At 40.0% G+C, this 12,873-nt stretch overlaps 2 protein-coding genes across 2 annotated transcripts in view; one reads left to right on the plus strand and one right to left on the minus strand.

Moving 5' to 3' along the window:
- septin8a (septin 8a) overlaps positions 1 to 5,623 on the minus strand; it is a 30,562-nt gene extending 24,939 nt beyond the window's left edge. Inside the window, exon 1 of the mRNA XM_061055149.1 lies at positions 5,470 to 5,623. Coding sequence (XP_060911132.1) covers positions 5,470 to 5,499 — 30 coding nt within the window. The 5' untranslated portion in view covers positions 5,500 to 5,623. The remainder of the gene's footprint in view (positions 1 to 5,469) is intronic.
- A 1,974-nt stretch (positions 5,624 to 7,597) lies between these two features.
- LOC132988048 (ankyrin repeat domain-containing protein SOWAHA-like) lies at positions 7,598 to 9,775 on the plus strand. The gene has a single exon (XM_061055152.1). It carries the CDS (start codon positions 7,607 to 7,609, stop codon positions 9,086 to 9,088), a length of 1,482 nt encoding a protein of 493 aa, XP_060911135.1. The 5' UTR covers positions 7,598 to 7,606; the 3' UTR covers positions 9,089 to 9,775.
- Positions 9,776 to 12,873: the final 3,098 nt, after the last annotated feature.

Here is a 12,873-nt window from a genome sequence, read left to right on the forward strand (position 1 = left end):
TCCTGATTTGACCTGAAATGTTCCTCTCAGTCATTCTCAGACCCATCCTCCTCCTCCTCCTCCTCCTCCTCCTCCTGCTGTCTGTCTTTCTAGCCTCTAACGCCTTCTGGCCTCCCTTACCACCACCACCTGACTTGTGTCTGACTTGTGTTTGCAGTTCGTGTCTGCTTCAGTGAGTCTCCACCTGAAAGACAGCAGCAACCTGACAGCCTGAGACACACACAGCTGCAGCTGAAACATGTGTGTGGGGAAAATATACAGAAGGAAAGCCTCTGAAAATGCTTGTAAAAAATATTTACACAAATACAATAACTTGTGGTGCTCTTTGTGACTCAAAACTTTATTTAAAAGGTTGTGTTTTCAAATTCATTTTAAAGAGGCCAGATCAACTGCTACGGGGTATTCTATTTCTTTATAGAAATATTTCCACAATGGTCGATTCTCCCCCCCTTTTCTCACTTCACTGGACCTTTTCTGCTTCCTATATTATTTATATTTATTATAGAAACTGCAACAGGATTCTGTACCACTGATGATGCGTCAGGCTAGTAAAGCTGTGTTTTAATGATCTATCAATGCAGAGGACAGAGGGGCTTATGTAACATTTGGACAAGTGAGTAAGTTTGAAATAAATAATCAACTGTTTACTTGATTTAAAAATATATATATATTACCAACTACTTTGATTAGAAATATTCACTTAATAAAAGTAGTTCAGTTTTTTTTTTAAAACACAAATACAAATCATTTGGACGTTACACCTTCAAAACATCATGATGATTTTTGTCTTTTACATGATTTGCAGCTTTGAATTTCAAACATTTAGCTGGACAGAAGGTGCAGACATTACATTGGGTTCTGACACATTGCCAGAACCATCCTGGCTGTCCTGAAGCAAAGTTCAGTACTAAAAAGGACAGAGCAGTTTCTGTCACTGTCACTACAACAGAACAACCTGCCTGACAAATCTCAGCCTCAATTTGTATTGTCACTTTCTATCGATCCAAAATGTTTACTGTTAATCTTATATTTGTGTTGCCTTATTGCTCCTTAGTTATCTTTGATTAAGGGTATAACTACTGCAAATGCTACAGCTATTATATTGTGTTGTAGCTTTTTGTCACAGTTTCTGGCATTTCAAAGTACTGGTACAATACTGGTTCTTATATGCAAACAAAAGCTTTGCCTGCTACAGACGCAATGGTCAACTAATCTCAATTTAGCTCCTTATTCAGTCATCAGTTAATTCATATCCAGGACATATGTGCTGATATAGACAACAGATTTATTATAACTACTATGTGTACACTGTCAAAAGTAAGAGCAATACAAAAACAAGATGGAAACAACATCTGAAACTACTGACATCTGATTTATGAAAAAAGATGACCACATATGACAAATAGTCAGCTGACTTAAAGACATGAATCATTATTAGCAATAGCAACCAAATCTCCTGTGTGTAGTTGCTGAGGTTTACTAACTGTATGCAAATTTAAACTAGATTGTGAGAGAGGACATTTGTTTTTGGGGCTTCTGGAGACACTATGGGCCTAATTTGAATTTTACCATCTGTGAGGGGAGGAGACCACATGACAACTCAAAGACAAACCCATAAGCATTAAGTTGCACTCTGATGGAGAGGATGGCTGATGCTTCCTGTCCAATGATGGTCACATAGATTTATGAAAATGCCTGATGCAAAATGTTGACTGGTACCTAATACTTTTGAAGGTTTTCATAGATTAAGGATTAAACATATAACTTGAGGCGCTGATAGTCTTGTCGATATGTCGAGCACCCCATGTACAGACGCTAAGTCCTTGTCGCAGTATCCGTGGGTTCGAATCCGACCTCGGCCCATTGTTACATGTGATTTTTTTGCTACAGATTTGATCCTTGTACTGCGATAGCTGATCTTTTGCTGCCACATCTCAACATTGGTGTTCCCAACGTTAAGATGTTGACAGATGAGATTTAGATGACTCTCTTCTCTTTCTTCTCACACACAAAAATTTGAAAGCTACATAACAGCTCTGCCTCGTCACTCATCTATGCCCAGCAGGAAATACAAAAAACAGACAGGAGAGGAGACAGGAACCGCTCACTCATCTTTACAGTGCTTTGCTAAAATATGCTGTTTCCTCACTATTGCTGAACTACGGAAGAAAATATATTTTCTAAGATCTGTCAGTGATGTTACGAGTCTGATTTTTCTCTCTATCGTATGAAAGAACTTTAACACGTGCTATTAAGTTAGACAAAACGCATTTTTTTCTCAGAAGAGTTTTGAATGTTATATAGGTTGCTGATTTTGAAGAAATCAAGGAGCCAAACTTGACTTCATCCTACACCGACTGTACACTGTAAATCCAGAGGGGAATTACTGGGGACATTTCTTGCTCACTCAAACATGCACGACTGAATTTCCACCTGGGGATTAATAAAGTATATCTGATTCTGATGCACATTTCTTCAGGCGTTCTGTTTGAAATTTACAGACAAACCAACCAAGTGAATTTGAATCAAAGTACAGACTGAACCTTTCTTTTACTTTCTTTTTTGTTTATTACACTGCCCTGCTCACGCTTTAACTCACTTGGGTGAATGTATTAAAATGGCTTTGATCTGACCTTTGACATACAGGCCTTAGTTCAGAACCCAAATCAGAAATGAATAGCAGCGTTTTCTACAGTTCAGTGATAAAAGCACCACACATCTACTGTATATGTGAAGCAAATAGGACATGACACATGGAGCACTTGGAGCTGTGGAGACACATGACTGCTGATCTATAGACTGCATGCTACAAGCTTGTGATGATTGACTTTCCTTGTTTTTTTTTTCAAACAGAGAGAACCCTGAAGGTTATTTTGAAATCAAAACCAACATTACTGCCCCCAAATCTTTATTCAGCTTTCGCCAACATTATCTGTTAAGCTTAAATCTCAGAACATCACAATTGGAGCTCGGAAACAGATCCTTGTGAAATTCTGACATATTCTAAATACGTATATTGACTCATCATTACAGAGGCTGCAGCTCGGCTGTCATCACTCATCTACATCTAAAACAGTAAATCTGACAAACTTTCCGCCTCCAGGAAGCTCTAGCCTGTATTTTTATATTGATGACACACATATCAGTCTGTATGCTTGACCTTCAACCTGACCTGAGCAACATAGCTGAACAACATAAAAGGCAATGGCTAACTGCAGGCAGTCAGTTTACATAACAGCTATAACAGCAGTTTATTTATTTTTTTACTTTCTGCAGCAGAACAAAATGACTTTTTTTCTGTCCTTTGCACCAAGTATCACAGAAAAAAAATGGCTGAAACCTTCCTTGATGTTAGCAACATGAATTTAAGGGCAACATGTGCATTTGTTGTTGTCATTATCTAGTTTGCAGGATTATGTCTAAATTGATAAAACAAAATTCTGCAGAACAATTTTAGTTTTTCCTAATTTCAATCTCTTTATCAATTAATTGGTTAATTGAATAACATAATCTTTTAGCCTAGGTTTTATAGACGTGATTTCATATGAATATACTACAAAAAAATAATATCACACTAAGAATACAATTTAGGCACTGGCAGATTAATTTTTATTGCAAAGTTCAAAGGGCTTACACTGAAGGAATGTTATACTGTAAAGGCTTTAGGTATTTGAAATATACACATTTAGACTGTAAAAATAGCACTTTTGTAGATTAATAAACACTATTCTCTACCAAAAACAACCACAGCTGCAATTCCAAAGTGCAGGAATGTGCCTCTTATGTCCACATCTCATGCCTTAAAGCACTTTATTATGAGGCTTATTTGATGTCATGCATGCATGTAGGCCCCCCAGGAGAAACATTGCTCTTTATGGTCAGTAAGCACTGTACATGCATAATATGTTATAGGGCATTACATTACATAAGCGTTTAAATGAACAACATCCTTTTTATTTATAACTTACACACTCTAATGCAATCAATGAGTGACACAATAGAATGGCAGTCAGTAAGATTGATCGCCTCATATGGCTCTCTGGCCTAGAAAGTTAACCCAAAGCGAAGTGGCATTGACATGGGCCAACCACACATCCCTATCAATATCTGCACATAATTAGCAGCGGGCCCTTTACACAAACTGCCAGACGAGCATGTCAGTTTGTTCAGTACGGTCTCACTTAGTTCCCAAAGTTAGACAGGGAGTCAGCCAGTCAGGCAACTGTGCGTCTGCTCACTCCAACAGCCTGTTTCACTGCAATCTCAGCATTTTTCTCATTAATCAATGCTCCACTGTTGTATTCCAAAAGAAAAATTTAAAAATCACAAGAGCCCACTGAGCAGTATACCAACTCTGTCCCTTTTTTGGGACCCTTTCCTTTTTTTGCAGCTCTGTCTGTTGCAACAATAAGTGGTAGGAGTGGCCCGGAGTGTGTTCTTAATCTCTTTATCCCTGCAACTCAGTGCTGCTTACTGTCCAATTCTCCACCACAAGGATCTCTTCAAGCATCTGCCAAAAAAGTTAATCACCCTTTATAAATCCCCTCCTGTGCATTCGCCTCCTCACTGCACTATTGTTTTGTTTTTTTCCATGACACACATGCTTTGAATTCTTGACATAAGAAGTTGACCGTCCTAATGAATGTAATTGCTGTTTCCCTACACCTGTATTGCATCACCATACCTGACTGACAGGGCTTGTCACTTTGAAAATAATGCAGGACAAATTCCTCTCTCATGTGGTAGTATGCCCAACCTACTGCTGTGAAGTGTGAAATGAAAACAGGGGAGCAGCAATAGAACATGTCCAGCAATTGGCTGGTGACACTTGACAAGTAAACTGATGAAACTGAACCACAAGATACACTTTGCACCCATGAACAGGAAGCTAAAATACCCACACGTCAACATATTGTAAGACTCACTGAGATGTAGATATTAAACACACAACAGTGGAATTCACCACACAAGTAGTAAAGACCCAATGTGTGTCAATGGAGCACACAGTGACATGCAACGACTTTGTAGTTTTTAACATGCCAGCTAGTCACTGTAATTTGAGTGTAGTGTTTAATAAAACGGTGATATATACATGTATATAATACTGTTTTTGTTTTGACCGATACTTCTTTCACGTCAGAAGATGATGCCATACGTTACACCCATATCAGTCAGTGAGAAAAAAAAAACATTTTTATACAATTTTATAAGTCACGACGTTAAATAGTGAACGGTGCTGGTAGTGTTATCTGAAATACACCCAGTCACCATCACAGAAATCACTTCCACCATCTCGGTTGAACCCTCATTACAAGGCTTCAAAGCGGGGGAGGCTTAGCTTCATACGATACACACACAACACGGCTAACGAACAAACACACTTTTACTAATCACAACCAATCAGCGGCTGCACTTAAAGAGGGTTTAGGTTGATGAATACGAAGGGGACAAGGCGTTGTTTTCACTTACCAGAAACACGTCAACGTCCGTGGCAGCCATGGTGAGGAATGTATGGAGTTTGTGCTGAGCAGAGGCGAAAGGGAACAGCCCTCGTCTCTGTACTAGCCTGCTAAACTACTGAGCCAAACTGACAGAGACAGGAAGAGAGGGACACACACACACACACACACACAAGACGGAGAGGAGCTGGTAACTAGGCAGGGAGGCTACTCGCTAGGCGACAAGAGAATTCACTGCGACGCGTCTTCTGTTTCGCCAGCCAGACTCGTTGTTTTTCTCGTGAGACTTCGACGGGGTGCTTTTAAGAACACCACTATTGTTTTCGGAATATTGTATTTTTAACTTATTTATTTCTTTAATTAGTTCAAAACCTTGATGTAGACTATTATAGACGTAAACAGTCGCTTTTGCGTTTCCATTTCCAGTGCTAACAGTGAACGTTTTACAACTGTGTTAAAGTAGGTGAACTGCCTTGACGTACATGTTTCATCTTTGGGCAGCAGGACACATACGTTACAATATGGCCACTTCTCAGGAACTCCTTTTCAGTAGGAGGAATGTCATGCTGCACACATTGCAAGCCAGGACAAGATGAAGATGCAAAACTGGGCGACAGGAGGGGGAAGAGCAAGAAATATGCACTAGATAATAAAAACACTAAGTCATCACTGCTGTGCTCTCAGCTGTGTCCTGTCAGGATAAGGCATTAATATTTAAACTAATTAATGAGGTAGGGTAGATTTTACGAGAATGTGGGTCAGCCAATCAAGGCAGGGAAACTAATTGTTGTAGGCCATATTGTTGGTCTACTGTTTGTTTATAATGGCCTATTGTAGCCTATATAGAATAGAATAGAATTACTTTATTGATCCCAAACTGGGAAATTGTGGTGTTACAACAGCAGGTTATCCAAACACACAATATGAGCAAAAAACACAATATTAGCAAATCTAAACACAATATAATATTAAATACAAAGTAAATGAGCACTAAAAATATCAAAACTAAGAATGGGAATATATACAACCAGGATTTAACTAAGCATTACTAGTCTTAAATAGGAAGATTAAATATGGAAGATTAAATGTAAGTGTGCAAAAAACAGAGTCGCAAATGGTTGTAAATGAAATATGAAAGATTAAATATTGTACTTGTGTATTGTTTTACATGGTGTTGCTGGCATTGCGTTTATGTAAAAACATTTGGGTTGTAAACTTTGAGCGTACTACTAGAATTTTGATATTAGGCTACATTGATACATTTGGGATTATCGTCCTCACTAACACTGTGGATAATCATTGAAAAGACTATGGTCATAGGTTTTCTCGTCTCTATTCCTCCGATTAGGATATAGCTATATGATAGGAGTAGGACATTTTCCTCACAGTTTGATTTTAAATGATGTCTTCCCTTTCTTTTTTTATGTAGCTATGTTTGTGCTAGATATGTATGGAAGCCCATTTCCGCCAGTAAAAAAATAAAAATAAAAATAATAAAGTATTTTTATCTCATTGTTTTGACTTATCTCATTATTATGACTTTATATCTCATAATTTCGACTTTTTATCTCATAATTTCGACTTTTTATCTCATTATTATGACTTTATTGTTTTAATTTTTATTTTTTTAACTGGCGGAAATGGGCTTCCATAGCTATGCCTAAATTTTTCCTAGTGATAGAATTACAATCGTGGCCCATAAAGCCTGTAAATATAATTGTACAGTCTTTCAAAATATGCTATAGACTATGGTAGGCTAATTGGAAAAGAAGTAGGCATATAGCCTACTATTATTTGTTATCTATATCTGTTTATTTAGTGGGCTATACTCTATGGACTGGTATTATAGTGGTCTTTCAGAGTCGCTAATTGAGGCATTCTTGTCTTTCTTGAAGAAATATGATTTCTTGAATGATAGATTTGCCTAAGTTATACGAGAAAAAAAGGCTAAATGCAATATTACAGTCTTAAGTCAAAAGTCACTTTGAACTCACAGCCACTTTGCCTGAAGGGATAAACTTCTGCATATTTTATTCAAATGAAATCCACGTCTGCACTCTCCCCGGAAAGAGACACCTACAGGCAGGGAGGGAGGGAAGGAGGGAAGGAGGGAGGGAGGGAAGAAGAGCGCGGCCAGGTGAGGGTTAATGCTGTGCCGTCACCAGGACAAAGGTGAACAGGATTCAGCGGGGCAAGACGTCTCAACTTTAACAACTAGCCTAGAACAACGATTTTTTATCATGGCTTTGACGCAAGAATCCGTCCTATCTCTGCTGATAGCGGAGGGGGGCAAGGTGAAGAAATCGGACCTGGTGGGTAAGTTCAAAGATTCAATCAACTGCGGCGATCCAGAGGAGAGAGCTCAGAACAGAGAGCTTTTCAAGACTTTCGTTAACAATATCGCCTCCGTAATAGAAATCGACGGTGTCCGCTATGTAGCGGTTAAGAAAATGTATCGGCATTTGCTTCCAAGTGCAGGAAAGACAGACACTGAAGAGATCCAGCTGACAGGTGAGCAGCAGCGCCCACCTGCGAAAGCCGAACGCTCTGAGGATGTAGGAGAGGAGAGATCAGCTGATCCTGAGCCAGATCAAGTACAGGCAAGTGAAGTCGCTGAAAACCCTGAAGAATTATTGTCTCCTGTGCTGCTGGCACTGCAAAGGAGCAAAAGTATGGACTTTAAATTAAAGAAAGTTCTGAGTTTTGAGACCCAACAGAATGAAAATGGCTCACAAAAGGGTTCAGAAAATGAGCCCATCCGTAACAAACCCTACGCCCTGCCTCTGAGAGTGCCACCAAGCGCTACCCGAGTGGAGATCCGTAAACTTAAAGTGGAACCAGATGATCCTCCTGAGGGTCCTAAACCGGACTCCTTCAGGAACAAGCGGAGGCCTTCAGTGGAGTCGTGCAGCAGCTCCATTATTAGCTCCCCCGAGCTGAGGAGAGCAGTAAAGAGCACCAAGGCATCAGAGGAATCCAGGATGCCCTCCTCGGTTCCCCTGGAGCAGTCAGAGCATGAATGGCTGGTTAAATGTGCAGCCGGACACTGGAGCCAGGTTTACGGCCTGCTGCTGAGCGACAACCAGCTGGCTGAGAAGAGAGACTTTATGTCAGGGTTCACTGCTCTGCACTGGGCGGCCAAAAGCGGGAACAGTGAAATGCTTGTGAAGATAATCGACCTGTCCAAGCAAGGAGGGGTTGACGTTGACATTAATGCAAAAACACATGGTGGATACACACCTTTGCACATCGCCGCCTTGCATGACCAGGAGTACATCCTGGCCATGCTGGTGGGAGAGTTTGGGGCCGATCCCAGCATCCGGGACAACTGTGGGAAGAAAGCCTACCACTATCTGCACAAAGGCATCTCAAACACAGTAAGAGAGATGCTGGGTGAGCCAAAAGCCCAGGTCAAGGTTCAGGAAAAGGCCCCGGTAGAGAAGGAAGAGCTGGATCTGTTACCCGATCTCTCCAAGGGATTCCATTCGATAAGCCGCCTCTTCCAGCCCCACACGACGTCCCAAAAGAAGAAGCACAAGCAGAGGCCAGCGTTCTACTCTCTGAGCGATGACCCCAAAGAAGACAGCAACGGATTCAGACACAGGCTGGTGTCAGATGCTTTTATGTAAATTCAGAAGTCTGTCTTGGTTATTTTTGTTCTGGAATAGTCTGTCCTGCCAAGAAATGACAAATACTTAAAAAAAAAAAAAAAACTGCTTAAGAAACAGGACTCTTGTTTAGTGTTATTTATTTTTTTCTAGTTGGCAGACCACTTAGAAAATAAAATTCTTTGATATGAGTTTGGCTGTTTGGTGAAGGGGATAATCAAGATTTAAATGAACAATGGAATCAGGAGAAACCTTCTGTAGCTGGTTAAATGAGAGACAACAACTGTCTTTCTTTGAGCAATATCTTTATTTATTGTATCTAATATGCGAAGTGCTAACATGAAAATGTATTCAGAAAAAAACTCCACTGGATCTTGTGAGTTGTCCTTTCATAACTCTGTCTGTGAAAACTTGAATGCTTTCAGTCTATACAAGCCCAGACTCAGGGAGTTAAAGAGTAATATTTTAGAAAACAGGCACATTTTCTGTTGACTTTCCATTTGTTTACTCATTGTTATGCACTGACAGTTTAAAGAAAGAAGAACATGTCCAAAAAAAACCCACTCAAAATGTAAGATTCAATGGCATGTACTGTATAAGGTTTATCATAATGTACGTCAAGCCTGTTGAAGAACGTCATGTATAACAATTTATTTTGATTTAAAATGAGCTTCCCTTCTTAATACAAGGAATAAATCCCGCTGTTCACTTTCTCTTTCTATGATCTCTTTCACACATTCAGGCCAAGATTTTAAATCTGTATTCTTTATAAAAACATACTTTCTCAACAAAAATAATGTTGCTTGAAATGAATTGAAACTTACATGAAATAAACGTACATGTTAAGCAAAGAGGTCGAGACTGGACTTGTTTCCCTCTGAGTGATTCACGTCTGAGTAAGGGAGGACATCATCCTCCAGTTTAAAAGAGGCAAACATGCCCAAACTTAATGACCTTAATGGCTTGCAAACATAAGGTTCAATCAAACCTTTAGATTCATCAAAAAAAACATCTTTAGAAAAGTTAACAAAGAAATGAGAGAAGTGTTTTTTCCTCAGAGGATGATTTAGAGGACTTGCCTCTTCATTGCTTCACTTTAAATTATTCAATACTGTGAAGAGTTTAGGAAAAGGAAACATCCCACTGAAGAAATCTTATCAACTTCTCTGGCTCTCACTACTGTACAATTGATACAAGAGAAGGGGAAGGGTCTGCCATTTATCACGCAGTATGCAGGTGCTTCATAAATCATTATAGTGTCTGTATGTGCCAAAACCTCTCTGAAACGCGTCTCTGATCCGCCTCCTGGCTTGTTGAGACAGCTGTGAATCAGCTGGATGAGCTGCTGATGAGGAATGTTTCCAGTATGTCCTGCTTCATTTTCCTCAACAGACGAGACTGTATGCTATCAGAGTAAAAAAGTGCAATCTTAAATGTTCTGGAAATGTTCAATTGCAATCTGTTTGTAGGGATGAAAAGAATCATGGGTAAGGAAGAAGCCATGTTTAGAGACGGCTCCATCTCTAACTCTTAGTCTTGTCCCCGCCTCGAGCCGTCTCCCTCTGTTTCTCTCATGTCTCATGATGTCACTCCCCCAGCAGCGTGCATTGTCTTTACGTCAAGACGATGTTTCATCTCAGAGCCTGAGGGATTTATTAAGCAAATGTTCCTCTCTGCTGCTGCCTCTGTGAGGAGAGAGGTCATGACAAGGTCAGGAACAAGACCCAGAGTGGTGGAAGAAGTCAAATCCTTAAGATAGAAGAAGCAGCATAATGTCGAATAAGGCTAGGAAAGGAAAAAGTTAGTGCCAAAGAAATTATGAAAGTATAATTCTTTTAAAATATTTATCTCGAAAGGCTAGGAATGCATGTTTTAAAGATAATATTTTGGGCTTTTTCTGCCTTTAATAGATAGGGCAGCTTGACAGGACTGGGATTCAAACCTATGACCACTCTGAGGAGGACTGTAGCATCGGACCAACTGAGGTGTACCACAGCCCCAAAATCTGCCCATTTTTGAGTGGGGATGCAGTGACCTGTAAGAAGCAACTCAGTTTATCATCTGGCTGTATACTTAGTTGCCTCTGTGGCTACTATCACTCAGAGAATCAGATGTGTGAAGAAGGCTGATAGGCTAAAGCTTATTCCAACAAAACATCAATTTATATGATTCTATAAGACACATACATTTGGCTTGACATGTTTTAGATGTCATTTGGACTACTTTACTTGCATTTAATAGTAAAATTACAGCTGATTACTAGTCAATTCATTAGCAGCAGCTATCTCGACTGTTTGAAAAAAAAAAGTCTCTACAGGCCTTACTCCTGGTGTTACTCCTGCTCCATATTACATAGAAGGTTGTTAACAGCAACAAGACCACACACACGTCTCTCAGAGCCAATAAAACATGACCCGGCAGATCTAAAAGCATGGCATTGCCAGGCAACCATCAGATATTTTACCCTTTAGACAGAGCCAAGCCTGAATGGAGCCCCTTTGTTTTCAGTCCCTATGCTGAACTAAACTGCCCGTCAGCTGGCTGTAGTTTTGTGTTTATCATACAGACATGATGGGAGTGTCGAGGTGCTTAACTTACTCCAAAGTAGAAGATGAAAACGTCAATATAGCTCAGTTACACTTGTTGATGTAGAGTAGGATTTTATTCAACATATCTTCTTTTACCCATGTATTGAACACACTCCAGTTTTAATCTGCCATCTGTGTTATTAAGTGAAATGAATACAATCTAAAGTGTGCATGCCAGCCATATTTTTAGTCGAGAAGAGTTCAGTCAAAGCTAGTTTACACAAGTTTCAGTTTATGATGATGTTTTACATGTTGCAGAGTATGGGACAGGAAAGAAATATTATGAGGAGGGTCTGGAATGCATTTTTACTGTAAGCTATTATCCCGTATGTGTGTCAAATAGGTATGAACAGACCATCACTTAGCTAAATCAGAGCATAGCGTCAATAGACACACCAAGAGGGGATAAATCCTGGTGATAAACCTGTACAGCTTTACCGTCAGTGTTTTCTGCTTAAACAGAAAGCTTTGTAACTGAGCTTCATAACTGAGATGTGTAATAACTAGAAGAGGAAAGAGGAGGAGACTGAAGGTGTGCTGACATTCCTACGGGCGGAGGGTTCAGAGTTCAGGTTGAAGTGAGCTGTGAAGCCACTCATTTGGCAGTGTAATCACAATCATCATCATGATCAGCAACCTTCCTCCTGACCCGCGCACTGGATACCATCGCCCGTTTAACCATTATTTAAGAAGCAGAAGAAGTTTTAGTTTCATCTGTTCCCTTGCATTGCATGGCGGTGAAGACAGAAAGACACAGTGATTATCAGAAACAAAGCTCCACATTACTCAGTACAGAGACAGGCCTGCGGCTGCAGTGTTCAGGCCCTCCTGTTCCCTATTCTCTGTTTGGTGTCTGCAGTGTTCACCAACAAAACCCTCCGTCATTTACTCGTCTTGTAGTGTCGCTAAACCTAATTAGTATGCAATTAGTGTCTGACAAAGATTGTACTTGTTTAGTACTCGCCGAGTATGGTGTTATATTCTATTAATGGGAGTCTGATTGAAAGGGATCTATTTTGTAAAGTACACTAAGTGCTTTCTGGTGTCTCTCACTGTCCTCCTGGGGTTTCCTCGGGCACTTGCCAAAATGAAATCTGTTTTTTTCCCTCTGCCCTTTCTGTGCCTTTTAATAGACATTTGTTATCGCTGACAAACAAACTGGTTGACATTCCTCTGTCAGGCTGAGGGCAGAGATACATGAAAGAGACAAGACAGGAC

This window comes from Labrus mixtus, chromosome 14 (assembly GCF_963584025.1).
Source record: "Labrus mixtus chromosome 14, fLabMix1.1, whole genome shotgun sequence".
Classification (NCBI taxonomy): Eukaryota; Metazoa; Chordata; class Actinopteri; order Labriformes; family Labridae; genus Labrus; species Labrus mixtus.